Source organism: Megalobrama amblycephala, linkage group LG20 (assembly GCF_018812025.1).
Source record: "Megalobrama amblycephala isolate DHTTF-2021 linkage group LG20, ASM1881202v1, whole genome shotgun sequence".
NCBI classification, from domain to species: Eukaryota; Metazoa; Chordata; class Actinopteri; order Cypriniformes; family Xenocyprididae; genus Megalobrama; species Megalobrama amblycephala.
In genome coordinates this window covers 847,364-863,133 of record NC_063063.1, presented here as the reverse complement: position 1 = coordinate 863,133, position 15,770 = coordinate 847,364, and the positions used below count along the sequence as shown (strand labels likewise).

General features: G+C 32.8%; 1 protein-coding gene across 5 annotated transcripts in view; it reads left to right on the top strand.

Annotated features, from left to right (window-relative positions):
• The window catches only part of abcc3 (ATP-binding cassette, sub-family C (CFTR/MRP), member 3), an 83,164-nt gene that overhangs the window by 55,033 nt on the left and 12,361 nt on the right, over positions 1-15,770 (top strand). Inside the window, exons 1-5 of one of the 5 annotated variants that reach the window (XM_048171631.1) lie at positions 1,670-1,799; positions 8,717-9,030; positions 13,136-13,335; positions 13,472-13,598; positions 14,779-14,880. In XM_048171631.1, coding sequence (XP_048027588.1) covers positions 8,761-9,030; positions 13,136-13,335; positions 13,472-13,598; positions 14,779-14,880 — 699 coding nt within the window. In that variant the 5' untranslated portion in view covers positions 1,670-1,799; positions 8,717-8,760. Of the gene's footprint in view, positions 1-1,488; positions 1,800-8,716; positions 9,031-13,135; positions 13,340-13,471; positions 13,599-14,778; positions 14,881-15,770 lie in introns of those variants that run through there. The other 4 variants (XM_048171627.1, XM_048171628.1, XM_048171629.1 and 1 more) reach the window with 4 other exon arrangements.

The window sequence follows — 15,770 nt, the reverse complement described above, 5'->3', positions numbered from 1 at the left end:
GCTGTTTTAACCCAGAGATTGAGTTGTTTTAACCCAGCAATTAAGCTGTTTTAACCCAGAGATTGAGTTGTTTTAACCCAGCGATTGAGTTCTTTTAACCCAGCGATTGGGTTGTTTTAACCCAACAATTAAGCTGTTTTAACCCAGAGATTGAGTTGTTTTCACCCAGCGATTGAGTTCTTTTAACCCAGCGATTGGGTTGTTTTAACCCAACAATTAAGCTGTTTTAACCCAGCGATTGGGATGTTTTAACCCAGCGATTAAGATGTTTTAACCCAGAGATTGAGTTGTTTTAACCCAGCGATTGGGTTGTTTTAACCCAACAATTAAGCTGTTTTAACCCAGCGATTGGGTTGTTTTAACCCAGCGATTAAGCTGTTTTAACCCAGCGATTGGGATGTTTTAACCCAGCGATTGGGATGTTTTAACCCAGCGATTGGGTTGTTTTAACCCAGTGATTAAGCTGTTTTAACCCAGAGATTGAGTTGTTTTAACCCAGCGATTGGGTTGTTTTAACCCAGCGATTAAGCTGTTTTAACCCAGTGATTGGGATGTTTTAACCCAGCGATTGGGTTGTTTTAACCCAACGATTAAGCTGTTTTAACCCAGCGATTGGGTTGTTTTAACCCAGCGATTGGGATGTTTTAACCCAGCGATTAAGATGTTTTAACCCAGCGATTGGGTTGTTTTAACCCAACAATTAAGCTGTTTTAACCCAGCAATTGGGTTGTTTTAACCCAGCGATTGGGTTGTTTTAACCCAGCGATTAAGCTGTTTTAACCCAGCGATTGGGATGTTTTAACCCAGCGATTGGGTTGTTTTAACCCAGCGATTGGGATGTTTTAACCCAGCGATTGGGTTGTTTTAACCCAGTGATTAAGCTGTTTTAACCCAGAGATTGAGTTGTTTTAACCCAGCGATTAAGCTGTTTTAACCCAGCGATTGGGTTGTTTTAACCCAGCGATTAAGCTGTTTTAACCCAGTGATTGGGATGTTTTAACCCAGCGATTGGGTTGTTTTAACCCAACGATTAAGCTGTTTTAACCCAGCGATTGGGATGTTTTAACCCAGCGATTGGGTTGTTTTAACCCAGCGATTGGGATGTTTTAACCCAGCGATTGGGTTGTTTTAACCCAGCGATTAGGTTGTTTTAACCCAGCGTCCCCAGTCACTGGATTAAAACAACCCATTTGCTAGGTTTGTCCATTTTCAACCCAACTTGGGATGTTTTAACCCAGCATTTTTTTAGAGTGTACGTTCTCTCATTACATGGAAAAGAGCAGCATTGACATTCCTCTTAATCTCTTCCACTAAAAAACAAGTAACAGCACGGCAGGTTTTTGTGTGAAGCGGCCCGTGCTGCAGATGTGTGTATTTGTTGTGAGGACTGTGCTCTCCTGCTCTCGTAGCGCTCCGTCCCTCAGACGCCCCCTGCAGGTGTGTGTAGTGTAGTGACGCTGTCCCCCTCCTCTGGTCTCTCTAACACAGGCGTCCTGGTCATGTTTTCCTCCTTTACTCTGGCTCTGGGGAAAATCCAGGGCTCACGCAAGCTGCATCAGGCCCTGCTGGACAACAAATTTCACACTCCCCAGTCTTTCTTTGATACCACTCCCATAGGCCGGATCATCAACCGCTTCTCCAAGGACATTTACGTGATCGATGAGGTTCTTCCATCCACAGTCCTCATGTTCCTGGGCACCTTCTTTGCCTCTGTGTCCACCATGATTGTTATCATTTGCAGCACTCCCATATTCGCGCTGGTCATTGGCCCTCTGGCCTTGATTTACTTCTTTGTGCAGGTATTTGATCCCTTTTATTGCAGCTCTGGATGAGTTCGGGATGTCCTTAACATTTCATTTCTTTCAAGGAGTATTTGAGCTTGTGCCGAGACGTCAGAGAGTGATTCTGTCTCTTTTGCATGAGTCTATATGGCTTCGTTCGGACTGGCAGGAAAATCTGATTTTTTGCATTTCATTTTTTGTTTGAACAATTAAAATAACATAATATCTGATTATTTTTGTTTTTATTTGTTTCAGACTGAATGGTCACAATAATTTTTTGTCATTTATGTAAATATATGTAAAAATCTTAAATCTTATGTATCATTCTTAAACCAAGATACATTTTCATGTCGAATCACATGTTTGTGAATTGAAATCGGAAATAAATTGAATTGCAAGCTTGTGAATCAGAATGGAATCAAATCGCGAGCTTGTAAATCAAAAGGGAATCGAATCGCATGCTTGTGAATAGAAATCGGAATTGAATTGAATCTCAAGCTTGGGAATCGATATCGGAACTGAATTTAACTGCATGTTTGTGAATCAGAATGGAATCAAATCGCGAGCTTGTAAATCAAAAGGGGAATTTGTGAATCAAAATCAGAGTTGAATAAAATTGCATGCTTGCGAATCCAAATTGAATCGAATCGCATGCTTATGAATTGAAATCGGAATTGAATTGAATCTCAAGCTTGGGAATCGATATCGGAACTGAATTTAATTGCATGTTTGTGAATCAGAATGGAATCAAATCGCGAGCTTGTAAATCAAAAGGGGAATTTGTGAATCAAAATCAGAGTTGAATAAAATTGCATGCTTGCGAATCCAAATTGAATCGAATCGCATGCTTATGAATTGAAATCGGAATTGAATTGAATCTCAAGCTTGGGAATCGATATCGGAACTGAATTTAATTGCATGTTTGTGAATCAGAATGGAATCAAATCGCGAGCTTGTAAATCAAAAGGGGAATTTGTGAATCAAAATCGGAGTTGAATAAAATTGCATGCATGCGAATCCAAATTAAATCGAATCACATGCTTTTAAATTGAAATCAGAATTAATTTGAATCTCAAGCTTGTGAATCAAAATCAGAACTGAATCAAATTGCAAGTTTGTGAATCAGAATGGAATCAAATCGCAAGCTTGTAAATGAAAATAGGAAGCGAATTGAATCACAAGCTTGTGAATCAGAATTTAATCGAATTTCAACCTTGTGAATCAAAATCAGAGTTGAATAAAATTGCATGCTTGTGAATCAAAATCAGAACTGAATCGAATTGCAAGTTTGTAAATCAGAATGGAATCAAATCGCAAGCTTGTAAATCAAAAGGGGAATTTGTGAATCAAAATCAGAGTTGAATAAAATTGCATGCTTGCGAATCCAAATTGAATCAAATCGCATGCTTATGAATTGAAATCGGAATTGAATTGAATCTCAAGCTTGGGAATCGATATCGGAACTGAATTTAATTGCATGTTTGTGAATCAGAATGGAATCAAATCGCGAGCTTGTAAATCAAAAGGGGAAGCGAATTGAATCACAAGCTTGTGAATCAGAATTTAATCGAATTTCAACCTTGTGAATCAAAATCAGAGTTAAATAAAATAGCATGCTTGTGAATCAAAATCAGAACTGAATCGAATTGCAAGTTTGTGAATCAGAATGGAATCAAATCGCAAGCTTGTAAATGAAAATAGGAAGCGAATTGAATCACAAGCTTGTGAATCGGAATTGAATTGAATCTCAAGCTTGGGAATCGATATCGGAACTGAATTTAATTGCATGTTTGTGAATCAGAATGGAATCAAATCGTGAGCTTGTAAATCAAAAGGGGAATTTGTGAATCAAAATCGGAGTTGAATAAAATTGCATGCATGCGAATCCAAATTAAATCGAATCACGTGCTTTTAAATTGAAATCGGAATTAATTTGAATCTCAAGCTTGTGAATCAAAATCAGAACTGAATCGAATTGCAAGTTTGTGAATCAGAATGGAATCAAATCGCAAGCTTGTAAATGAAAATAGGAAGCGAATTGAATCACAAGCTTGTGAATCAGAATTTAATCGAATTTCAACCTTGTGAATCAAAATCAGAGTTGAATAAAATTGCATGCTTGTGAATCCGAATTGAATCGAATCACATGCTTGTGAATTGAAATCGGAATTGAATCTCAAGCTTGTGAATTGAAATCAGAACTGAATCGAATTGCAAGTTTATGAATCAGAATGGAATCAAATCGCAAGCTTGTAAATGAAAATAGGAATCGAATTGAATCACAAGCTTGTAAATCGGAATTTAATCCAATTTCAAGCTTGTGGATTAAAATCGGATTTAAATTGAATCACAAGCTTGTGAATCAAAATCGGAGTTGAATAAAATTGCATGCTTGCGAATCCAAATTGAATCGAATCACATGCTTGTGAATTGAAATCGGAATTGAACTGAATCTCAAGCTTGTGATTTGAAATCGGAACTGAATTGAATTGTAATTTTGTGAATCAGAATGGAATCAAACTGAAGCTTGTAAATCAAAATAGGAATCGAATTGAATCACAAGCTTGTGAATCTGAATTTTTAAAAAATGTATCAAAATGAAGCGAGTTTATGCTTCCAATGGGGTCAGAAAAATAAACTAGTTTTCCCTTTAAATTAAGTAGATTTTTCTGACCCCAATGGCAGATATTTGTTGTTTTAAGCTTAAACTTTGATCAATATTTCAGTAAGCAACACTTAATATCTTCAGTCATTTTGCTTCTCCAGTAAATGCACCTTGATTTATGAATGTTTAGATATTTGTACTAAAAAACGAGACAAAAATACTGAGGAAGAATATCATTTTTGCAGTGTATTTATCAAATAATAAGTGAATAAATGAGATGCAGTATGTGCGTGAGTCAGATTTTCGTGCGGTTTGAGCGAAGCCTTATCTTGTGCGACTGTTACTTCCTGTTTCTCCTGCCCACTTCCTGCTTTGACTTCTGCTGCTCGTGTGCTTTCACACTCACACTCATTCATGAGCACAAACCATCACACAAACGCACACATGCACGCAGGGACTGTGTTTTCTGGGAGTCTCATGTTGGTGTGTCAATCCTCCTCCTGCTCTGTCAGCGCCCTCTGCTGCTGAGGATGGTCAGCCACACGCCAGCTTATTTCTACTCACTTTGAGTTATTAATGGTGCAAACATGCTCTCTGTTGATGAGAGCAGTGCTTTAGTTGAGTTATTGACTTCAGCAGAACCTAGTCTCCAATCAAAAGCCAGAGATTGCAATATGAACTCAAATTAAATGAAAAATCTGAATTGTATATTTTTTGTTTTTACAAATGTGATGATATTTTTGAGGAGCCTCGTCAATGTTCATATCTAAGAAACTTAAACACAGGCAGAGAATGAAATAGTGTCACAACAACACAGACTCAACAAACCAATTTTCTGTCACATGTATGCATCTGGTGGACGCTTTTATCCAAAGCGACTTATATTTCATTCAAGGTTTAAATTCAGTTCATGCATTTCAGATGAGTGTTTTTCTCCTCCAGATGTGAGCGGAGTGTTTGCATACAGACTTCCACCCATAGTGCCAATCTCTTTCAGTATTTCTCCAGTAGTAGAGTCGTCACACATGCAGACTGCTGGGCTGGGTTCAAAATATTGATGGATCGATTTTAATCAATTTTGATGAACCGATATTGATTCTTAAATCCCAGGATCTATCTTTTAGTCTGCTGTTTTCAGTCAATGTGTGAACAAACTTAAAATTAAACATCAGCGCCTACCATTCAATAATCTCAATAATCTTTGTGCTTTGATATTTTTGATAAGAAACAAAGTCTCAGCTTTCAGAATGAGTCCGATCATCTCTTCCTCTTTACTACTAGTTACAACAGCAAATGAACATGAATGAACATCAGAAGGAATGATGAAAGATACAGTCAAATTGTCATGTACCGTACCTGATATATATCTAAATGAATTGATATCAAATTGAAATCTGAATTGGATCACAAGCTTGTAAATCAAATTCAGATTTGAATTGAATCTCAAGCTTGTGAGCCGATATTTGAATTTAATCGAATCGCAAGCTTGTGAATCAAAATGGGAATTGAATTGAATCTCAAGCTTGTGAATTTAAAATCGGAACTGAATCGAATTGCAAGTTTGTGAATCAGAATGGAATCAAATCACAAGCTTGTGAATCAAAATGGGAATCGAAATCGAATTTGAAGCTTGTGAATCAAAATCGGATTTGAATTGAATCTCAAGCTTGTCAATCGAAATCGGAGTTGAATAAAATTGCATGCTTGTGAATTGAAATCGGAGGTGAATCGAATTGCAAGCTTGTGAATCGTAATAGGAATTGTATTGAATTGCATGCTCGTGAACTGGAATTTAATCAAATCATATTCTTGTGAAATTAAATGGGAATTGAATTGAATCTCAAGCTTGTGAAATGCAATTGGAACTGAATTGAATTGCAAGTTTGTGATTCAGAATGGAATCAAATTGCAAGCTTCTGAATCAAAATCAGATATGAATTGAATCTCAAGCTTGTGAATTGAAATCAGAACTGAATCGAATTGCAAGTTTGTGAATCAGAATGGAATGAAAATGGGAATTGGATCGAATCGCAAGCTAGTGAATCAGAATTGAATCTAATTACAAGCTTGTGAATCAAAATCGGATTTGAATTGAATTTCAAACTTGTAAATCGAAATCGGAGTTGAATAAAATTGCATGCTTGGGAATTGGAACTGAATCGAATCACATGCTTGTGAATTGAAATCAGAATTGAATTGAATATCAAACTTGTGAATTGAAAACAGAACTGAATCAAACTGCAAGTTTGTTAATCAGAACTGAATCAAATTGCAAGTTTGTTAATCAAAATGGGAATTGAATTGAATCACAAGCTTGTGAATCGGAATTGAAACAAATTTTAAGCTTGTGAATTAAAATCGGAATTGAAACAAATTTTAAGCTTGCGAATTAATATCGGAATTGAATGGAATCTCAAGCTTGTGAATTGAAATCATAACTGAATCGAATCACAAGCTTGTGAATCAGAATGGAATCAAATTGCAAGTTTGTGAATCAGAATGGAATGAAAATGGGAATTGGATCGAATCGCAAGCTAGTGAATCGGAATTGAATCTAATTACAAGCTTGTGAATCAAAATCGGATTTGAATTGAATTTCAAACTCGTAAATCGAAATCGGGGTTGAATAAAATTGCATGCTTGGGAATTGGAACTGAATCGAATCACATGCTTGTGAATTGAAATCAGAATTGAATTGAATATCAAACTTGTGAATCGAAAACAGAACTGAATCAAATTGCAAGTTTGTTAATCAAAATGGGAATTGAATTGAATCACAAGCTTGTGAATCGGAATTGAAACTAATTTTAAGCTTGTGACTTAAAATTGGAATTGAAACTAATTTTAAGCTTGTGAATTAAAATCGGAATTGAAACGAATTTTAAGCTTGTGAATTAAAATCTGAATTGAATGGAATCTCAAGCTTGTGAATTGAAATCAGAACTGAATCGAATCACAAGCTTGTGAATCAGAATGGAATCAAATTGCAAGTTTGTGAATCAAAATGGGAATTGAATCGAATTGTAAGCTTGTGAATTGGAATTGAATTTCAAGCTTGTGAATCAAAAGCGGAGTTGAATAAAATTGCATGCCTGCGAATCTGAATTGAATCAAATCACATGCTTGTGAATTGAAATCAGAATTGAATTGAATATCAAACTTGTGAATCGAAAACAGAACTGAATCAAATTGCAAATTTGTTAATCAAAATGGGAATTGAATTGAATCACAAGCTTGTGAATCGGAATTTAAACGAATTTTAAGCTTGTGAATTAAAATCGGAATTGAAACGAATTTTAAGATTGCGAATTAATATCGGAATTGAATGGAATCTCAAGCTTGTGAATTGAAATCAGAACTGAATCAAATCACAAGCTTGTGAATCAGAATGGAATCAAATTGCAAGTTTGTGAATCAAAATGGGAATTGAATCGAATTGCAAGCTTGTGAATTGGAATTGAATTTCAAGCTTGTGAATCAAAAGCGGAGTTGAATAAAATTGCATGCCATGAATTTTAAGCTTGCGAATTAAAATCTGAATTGAATGGAATCTCAAGCTTGTGAATTAAAATCAGAATTGAAACGAATTTTAAGCTTGCGAATTAAAATCGTAATTGAATTGAATATCAAACTTGTGAATCGAAAAGCAGAACTGAATCAAATTGCAAGTTTGTTAATCCAAATGGGAATTGAATTGAATCACAAGCTTGTGAATCAGAATTTAAACGAATTTTAAGCTTGTGAATTAAAATCTGAATTGAATGGAATCTCAACCTTGTGAATTAAATCGGAATTGAAACGAATTTTAAGCTTGCGAATTAAAATCGTAATTGAATGGAATATCAAGCTTGTGAATCAGAATTGAAACGAATTTTAAGCTTGTGAATTAAAATTGGAATTGAAACGAATTTTAAGCTTGCGAAATAAAATCGTAATTGAATTGAATCACAAGCTTGTGAATCGGAATTGAAACGAATTTTAAGCTTGTGAATTAAAATCGTAATTGAATGGAATCTCAAGCTTGTGAATCAGAATGGGAATTGAATCGAATTGCAAGCTTGTGAATTGGAATTGAATTTCAAGCTTGTGAATCAAAAGCGGAGTATGCCTGCGAATCCGAATTGAATCGAATCACATGCTTGTGAATTGAATCAGGAATTGAATCGAATCGCAACCTCGTGAATGGAATCGTGAAATGAGCGTGAAAGCCCAGCCCCAGCAGCCGCGTGACGTGCCTGTGTGAAGCAGATGTGCTGTGCGCGAGCGAGCGAGGGCGAACCCGACTAACCCTCCTCTTCCTCGTGTGTGTCGTTGCTGCCCCCTTCAACAGGTGCGCTGATTCTGGCCAACTGTTTACTGTGCCGGGCTTACAGCATGCTGAAGGCGGCCCACGCCACACACCTCCACATGCTCCAGGCCATCCTGAGGGCCCCGCAGGCCTTTTTCGAGGCCACACCCTCAGGGCGGGTCTTGAACCGCTTCAGCAAAGACGTGGACACAATAGACTCTCTCATTCCAGACAATATTGATATCTGGATGCGCACTTTCTGGTACACAGTAAATGTGCTGCTCGTATGCTCTGCCCTCACCCCTATGTTCCTCATAGTCATAGTGCCGTTAATGCTGTTCTATTGGTGGGTCCAGGTAAATAGGAACAAGTCTGCTAACTCATTAATACAGCATGCTAACATGTGTTGTTGTTGTTGTTATGTTCTAGCTGTCTTAGTGTTGTAGTTTTTACACCGTGTGGTTTGGTCATTCGGTTGTAGTCCGCTCAGGGAGTCGAGACTCTGGTGAACGTCGAGACTCGACTCACTGAACTGAACTGTTGCTGTTCTTTACCGAGACCTTCGTACAGTAACGTACAGTAATAGTACAGTATACCACAATCCACTCCTGATACAGTCATTCTGTCTCATATTTAATTATTATTATTATAAATTAGATTAGCAGTATAATAATTTGAGGAAAAGTAATAATTAATAATAATTCATTTTGCAATAACTACTACTACTACTACTACTAATTATTATTATTACTGTATAATTTATATTAATATAATTATTATATAATTTTCATGTCATTTTATTATTATTTATTATTATTAACAACAGCAATAACAATAGTGATAAATGATTGCAATAATTTATTAAATGATATAATACTACTAATAGTAATAATACTAATAATTATTCTAATTATTTTTATATAATTTAAAAAATTACTACAAGAAAATAATAATAATACATTATTGCAATAATTTGTTAAATTACATAATACTGATATTAATAATAATAGTTATAATAATGCTAATTATTTTTATTATATAATTTAATAAATTGCTACAATAAATTAATAATAACAATAATTATATCATGTCATTTACATGTCATTTTATTATTATTATTAACAGCAACAACAACAATAGTGATAAATTATTGCAATAATTTATTAAATGATATAATACTACTATATAATTCTACTAATAAAAGTAATAATAATTCTAATTATTTTTATTATATAATTTAATAAATTACTATAAGAAATTAATAATAATTATATTATTGCAATTTTGTTACATTACATAATACTGATATTAATAATAATAGTAATAATAATATAATTATTATTAACAACAACAGCTACAACAACAATATTGATAAATGATTGCAATAATTTATTAAATGATATAATACTACTAATAGTAATAATACTAATAATTATTTAATTATTTTTATATAATTTAAAAAATTACTACAAGAAAATAATAATAATACATTATTGCAATAATTTGTTAAATTACACAATACTGATATTAATAATAATAGTTATAATAATGCTAATTATTTTTATTATATAATTTAATAAATTGCTACAAGAAATTAATAATAACAATAATTATATCATGTCATTTACATGTCATTTTATTATTATTATTATTATTATTATTATTATTAACAGCAACAACAACAATAGTGATAAATTATTGCAATAATTTATTAAATGATATAATACTACTATATAATTCTACTAATAAAAGTAATAATAATTCTAATTATTTTTATTATATAATTTAATAAATTACTATAAGAAATGAATAATAATTATATTATTGCAATAATTTGTTACATTACATAATACTGATATTAATAATAATAGTAATAATAATAATAATTATTATTAACAACAACAGCTACAACAACAATATTGATAAATGATTGCAATAATTTATTAAATGATATAATACTACTACTAATAAGAATAGTAATAATAATTTTAATTATTATTATTATTATTGTGTAATTTAATAAATTACTACAAGAAATAATTATTATTATTATTATTACATCATTTACATGTAATTGTATTATTATTATTATTATTATTATATTAACAATAGCAATAACAACAATACATTATTGCAGTAATTTATTAAATCATATAATAGTACTAATACTAATATTAGAAATAATAATTCTAATTATTTTTATTGTGTAATTGAATAAATTATATAACTACTACATGTAATAATAATAATATTTCTATTAAAATTATAATATTTGATATGATTAAATATATTATTAATATGATGATGATAATGATCATTATATAATTTAAGTTTTTGCAATAATTTATTAAATTATATAGTTTAGTATTTGAAGTTTAGTTTAGTAGTATTTTAGTATAATTATATATAATACTAATGATAATTATATTATTTACTACAAAAAAAATAATAATAATAGTAATAATAATAATAATATTTTTTGCAATAATTTATTAAATGGTAATTTACAACTTATAATAATAATGTTTATTATTAATAATATTATTATTAAATATATCAATATATCATTTGATAAAATGTTACAATAAATTATTATTATTTTTAATTTTTTTAGTTAATAATATCATCAATGATTGTAGTAATAGTAGTAATAATAATAATAATTGTATTATAATTTAATTTAATAATATATATTTTTTATTATTATTGCATTTAATAAATTATTGCAATAACTTATGATTATTATTGTTGTTGTTAAATGTGGTATTTTGGTATACTGTACATCCCCCTATAGTGGGATGGCATGAATTTTGTGCAAAACCTAATATTCCATATTATCCAGTATGATGTACAGAAGGAGGGTGAAGAACAGTGTTTACAGTAGATCATACAGTAGTTTTGCAGTAGCAGCAGTGAATTCATTAGTCTTCTGATCATGGTTTTGAGGTGTTTTTCTGTGCTGAATGTCATCATTTCATCAGTTTAATCATTCATACGCTCTTTAACACTAACAGTGAAGTGTTAGCCGTCAGTACTAACGCAAGCACGCAGATTCAAGTGGACTTTAACTTGTACCTGACATGTACTTATTTTAATGGAAGAACTGAGATAATATATATATATATGTAACACAATAGAAGAGGATTTGGTGGTGATTCCGGCTGTTAACTCACTAATAATATTTAGGCTACTAACAATAGTGTTAAGTTCTTCTCAACCAGATGCTAATTACAAGATGAAAGAAAAACAGCATTACGGTTTAATAATGATGTTAATAGTGATGTTTCATAAGTTTATGGGCCTCGATCTGGTGTCGTTTCATTACGTCTAGTCAGATATTTTCTCTCTCCTAAATCTCATCGGTACTAAACCTCCAATCTCTCGTTGCATAACTGTAATTTTATCTTGCATCTCTCCTGATTGTCTTTTAATTTCACACACGGCATCTACTTTTGCTTAGTCTTTGCATGGCGCAAACTGGCTTTCTTAAACGCCCTTTATTTTCTGAGTGAATCTGAGTCACATGATGCAGCCAAAATATCAAATACATTCATAAAGATTATAATGATTATATACACAAACTCTGGAGTCATTCAGAAATGCTTGAAGCCAAACCAAACACTACAACATTACGATAGCGTTTGATCCCATTTATATTTGATCCCTGTTGTTTTTAAATATTTAAATAAGAGTAATTCATGTCATGCTTTCTGAAATATTGTTTGATTAAAAGTGCTGATGTGAGGATTCAAACTACACCAATAATGTGTAAATTAAAGATTGAACGTGTTTAATAGGGTTTGTCTCGATGAAGGAATATGTGGATTCGCAATATTTGATATTCATGATAATAATTTGATTGATCAAATTATTTCTATTTGCAATAAATGCTGTTCTTTTCAACTTTCTATTCATCAAAGAATCCTGAAAAATAAAATGTATCACAGTTTCCACAAAAATATGAAGCTGTTTTCAACACTGATAATAATCATAAATGTTTCTTGAGCATCAAATCATCATATTAGAATGATTTCTGAAGGATCATGTGACACTGAAGACTGGAGTAATGATGCTGAAAATTCAGCTTTGATCACAGGAATAAATTACACTTTACTATATATTCACTTAGAAAACAGTTATTTTAATTTGTAAAAATATTTCAAAATTTTACTGTATTTTTGATTAATTAAATGAGCATTTAAAAAAACCCATACTTTTAATCAAAGCATTTTTCTTTCAGGCATTTTCTCTTATTATAAATGATTTAATTAGTCTTAAACTGACCAAACATTCCTAGAGTTCAGACAAACCTGCAATATCAGCTTCATTTTAAAGCCAAAAACGGCTGAGAAATGTGTTTTGTGAATCCTCACTCATTTGCATATATGTATAAATCTTTAATATCATAGTATGTTGACTTGTTCTGTGTGTTTAACAGCAGAATGTTTGTTTCCTCCGTAGAGATTTTATGTCGCCACGTCTCGACAGCTTAAGAGACTGGAGTCTGTCAGTAGGTCTCCTATATATTCTCATTTTTCGGAGACCATCACGGGCACTAGTGTGATCCGCGCCTACGGGCGAAACGCTGCCTTTGTTCTCTTGAGCGATATGAAAGTGGATGAGAACCAAAAGAGTTACTACCCTGGTATCGTCTCCAACAGGTAGGTCCGGTCTCGCTCTCGTTCGGATGCATGCATTCCTGCAGATTTCCCAGCGTCTTCCATTCTTTACTGTGAACAGCTGATTTTTCTGTTCGGTCGCGCGAGTCGTGACAGTGTTGTGTTTGGGTGCGAACAGGTGGTTGGGGGTTCGAATCGAGTTTATCGGAAACTGCATCGTGTTGTTTGCTGCTCTGTTCGCTGCGGTCGGGAGGGACAAGCTCAGCCCCGGTCTGGTCGGTCTGTCTGTGTCCTACGCTCTGCAGGTAAAAACACCTTAAACTGCAGAATATCATGCAAACATACATATTTTTTTAAATATAACTACATCTCCTGATGCATTTCCACAAATAACATATAAGACTTTCAGGGTTAGTTCAGGCAAAAATGAAATTTCTGTCATTAATTATATGTCGTTCCACACCCGCAAGACCTTCGTTCACCTTCAGAACACAAATTAAGATATTTTTGATGAAATCCGAGAGGTATGTGACTCGTCTATATGTAATCAACACTTTCAAGGTCCAGAAAGGAACTAAAGACATCGTTAAAACAGTCATGTGACTGTCATGTGTTGGCCAGCGTCACACGCATGCGTCGTGCTGATCACATGACCAGCTTTGGCCAATACTGAGCCGGCGTTCGGACATAAACACGGAAGCTTCACTGCGTCACCTGCGTAAGATAATGACAGAAGAGAAGAGATTGATGAATAAAGTGGTTATTTTTGTTTTGTTTTTGCGCACGTCTCTTCATCTCAGCACAACATTGATAATAATCATAAATGTTTCTTGAGCAGCAAATCATCATATCAGAATGATTTCTGAAGGATCATGTGACACTGAAGACTGGAGTAATGATGCTGAAAATTCAGCTTTGATCACAGGAATAAATTACACTTTACTATATATTCACATAGAAAACAGCTGCTTTACATTATAATAATATTTTGTGATTTTTACTGTATTTTTAATCAAATAAATTCAGTTTCGATCACAGGAATAAATTACACTTTACTATATATTCACATAGAAAACAGCTGATTTACATTATAATAATATTTTGTGATTTTTACTGTATTTTTAATTAAATAAATTCAGTTTCGATCACAGGAATAAATTACACTTTACTATATATTCACATAGAAAACTGCTGATTTAAATTCTAATAATATTTCACAATTTTTACTGTATTTATGACTATAAGTGGAGCCTTGGTGAGCAGAAGAGACTCTTTCAAAAACATCTTAATTATTCCAGACTTATAGATTTATAGATTTAGCTGATGCTTTTGTGTAAAGTGGCTTACTATAGACGAGCATGAGCAATTTAGACAGAGCCAACAATGCCACATTTATTCTAAAGCAAGATTAGGAAACTGAAAAGTGAATATAATCACTGTAAGCGCCTGTATTCTACAACAACACTTGTTACTTCTACTCAATAGGTCACTATGTCCCTAAACTGGATGGTGAGGATGACCTCTGACCTTGAGAGCAACATAGTAGCAGTGGAAAGAGTGAAGGAGTATTCAGAGACACAGACTGAGGTACAGTTCAACAAACACACACTCATTCATACAGTATCAGCCATCATATAATCAGATATAATCATGACGCTAATGTGTGAATGAACGGCGCGGTTTCGTCTGATACACAAACTCTCACATGTGACGCTCACGTCTCAAGATATGAGGACATGAACTTCATCTCCACTTCACAAGCTTTTCACCGTTTCATTTGAGTAAAACTACCGTCAAATACACACTGAAACTGAAAGATCTTCACGACAAACCGTCAAAATAAAAGCTTTGATCACAGGAATAAATTACACTTTACTATATATTCACATAGGAAACAGTTAATTTAAATTGTAATAATATTTCACAATTTTTACTGTATTTTTGATCAATTAAATGCAGTTTTGGTGAGCAGAAGAGACTAAAAAACATTAAAAATCATACCAACCCCAAACCTTTGATCGATGTATGTCACTGTATTGTGCTTAATAAAATAAATGTTTTGTCATTAGAGTAAAGAAAGAAAAATTTAAACTAGGTCTTAAACTGACTAAACATTCCTAGAGTTCAAGACAAACCTGCAAAATTAGCTTGAAACAGTTTATTTTAAAGCAAAAAACAGCTTTAATAAATAAAAATAAAATAAATAAATAAATAAATAAAAGTTTGGTTTAACTTCCAGAAATTATGACAGAAATATATCACTACTGTATACTGAAATGTACTTCTCAAAGTAGTGATAATAATATTATTATTTCTAAGGAATGTCATTCACAACAAGATATTTATTTCATCCATGTTTTAAAGTTATACAGTTCTGTCTTATTTGACAAAAAATTAAAATGCAATGTTTTGTTATAAATTAAATGTTATATTTTCATAAAAGCTTGATTTAAATTTGTATATAATATAAAAATAAT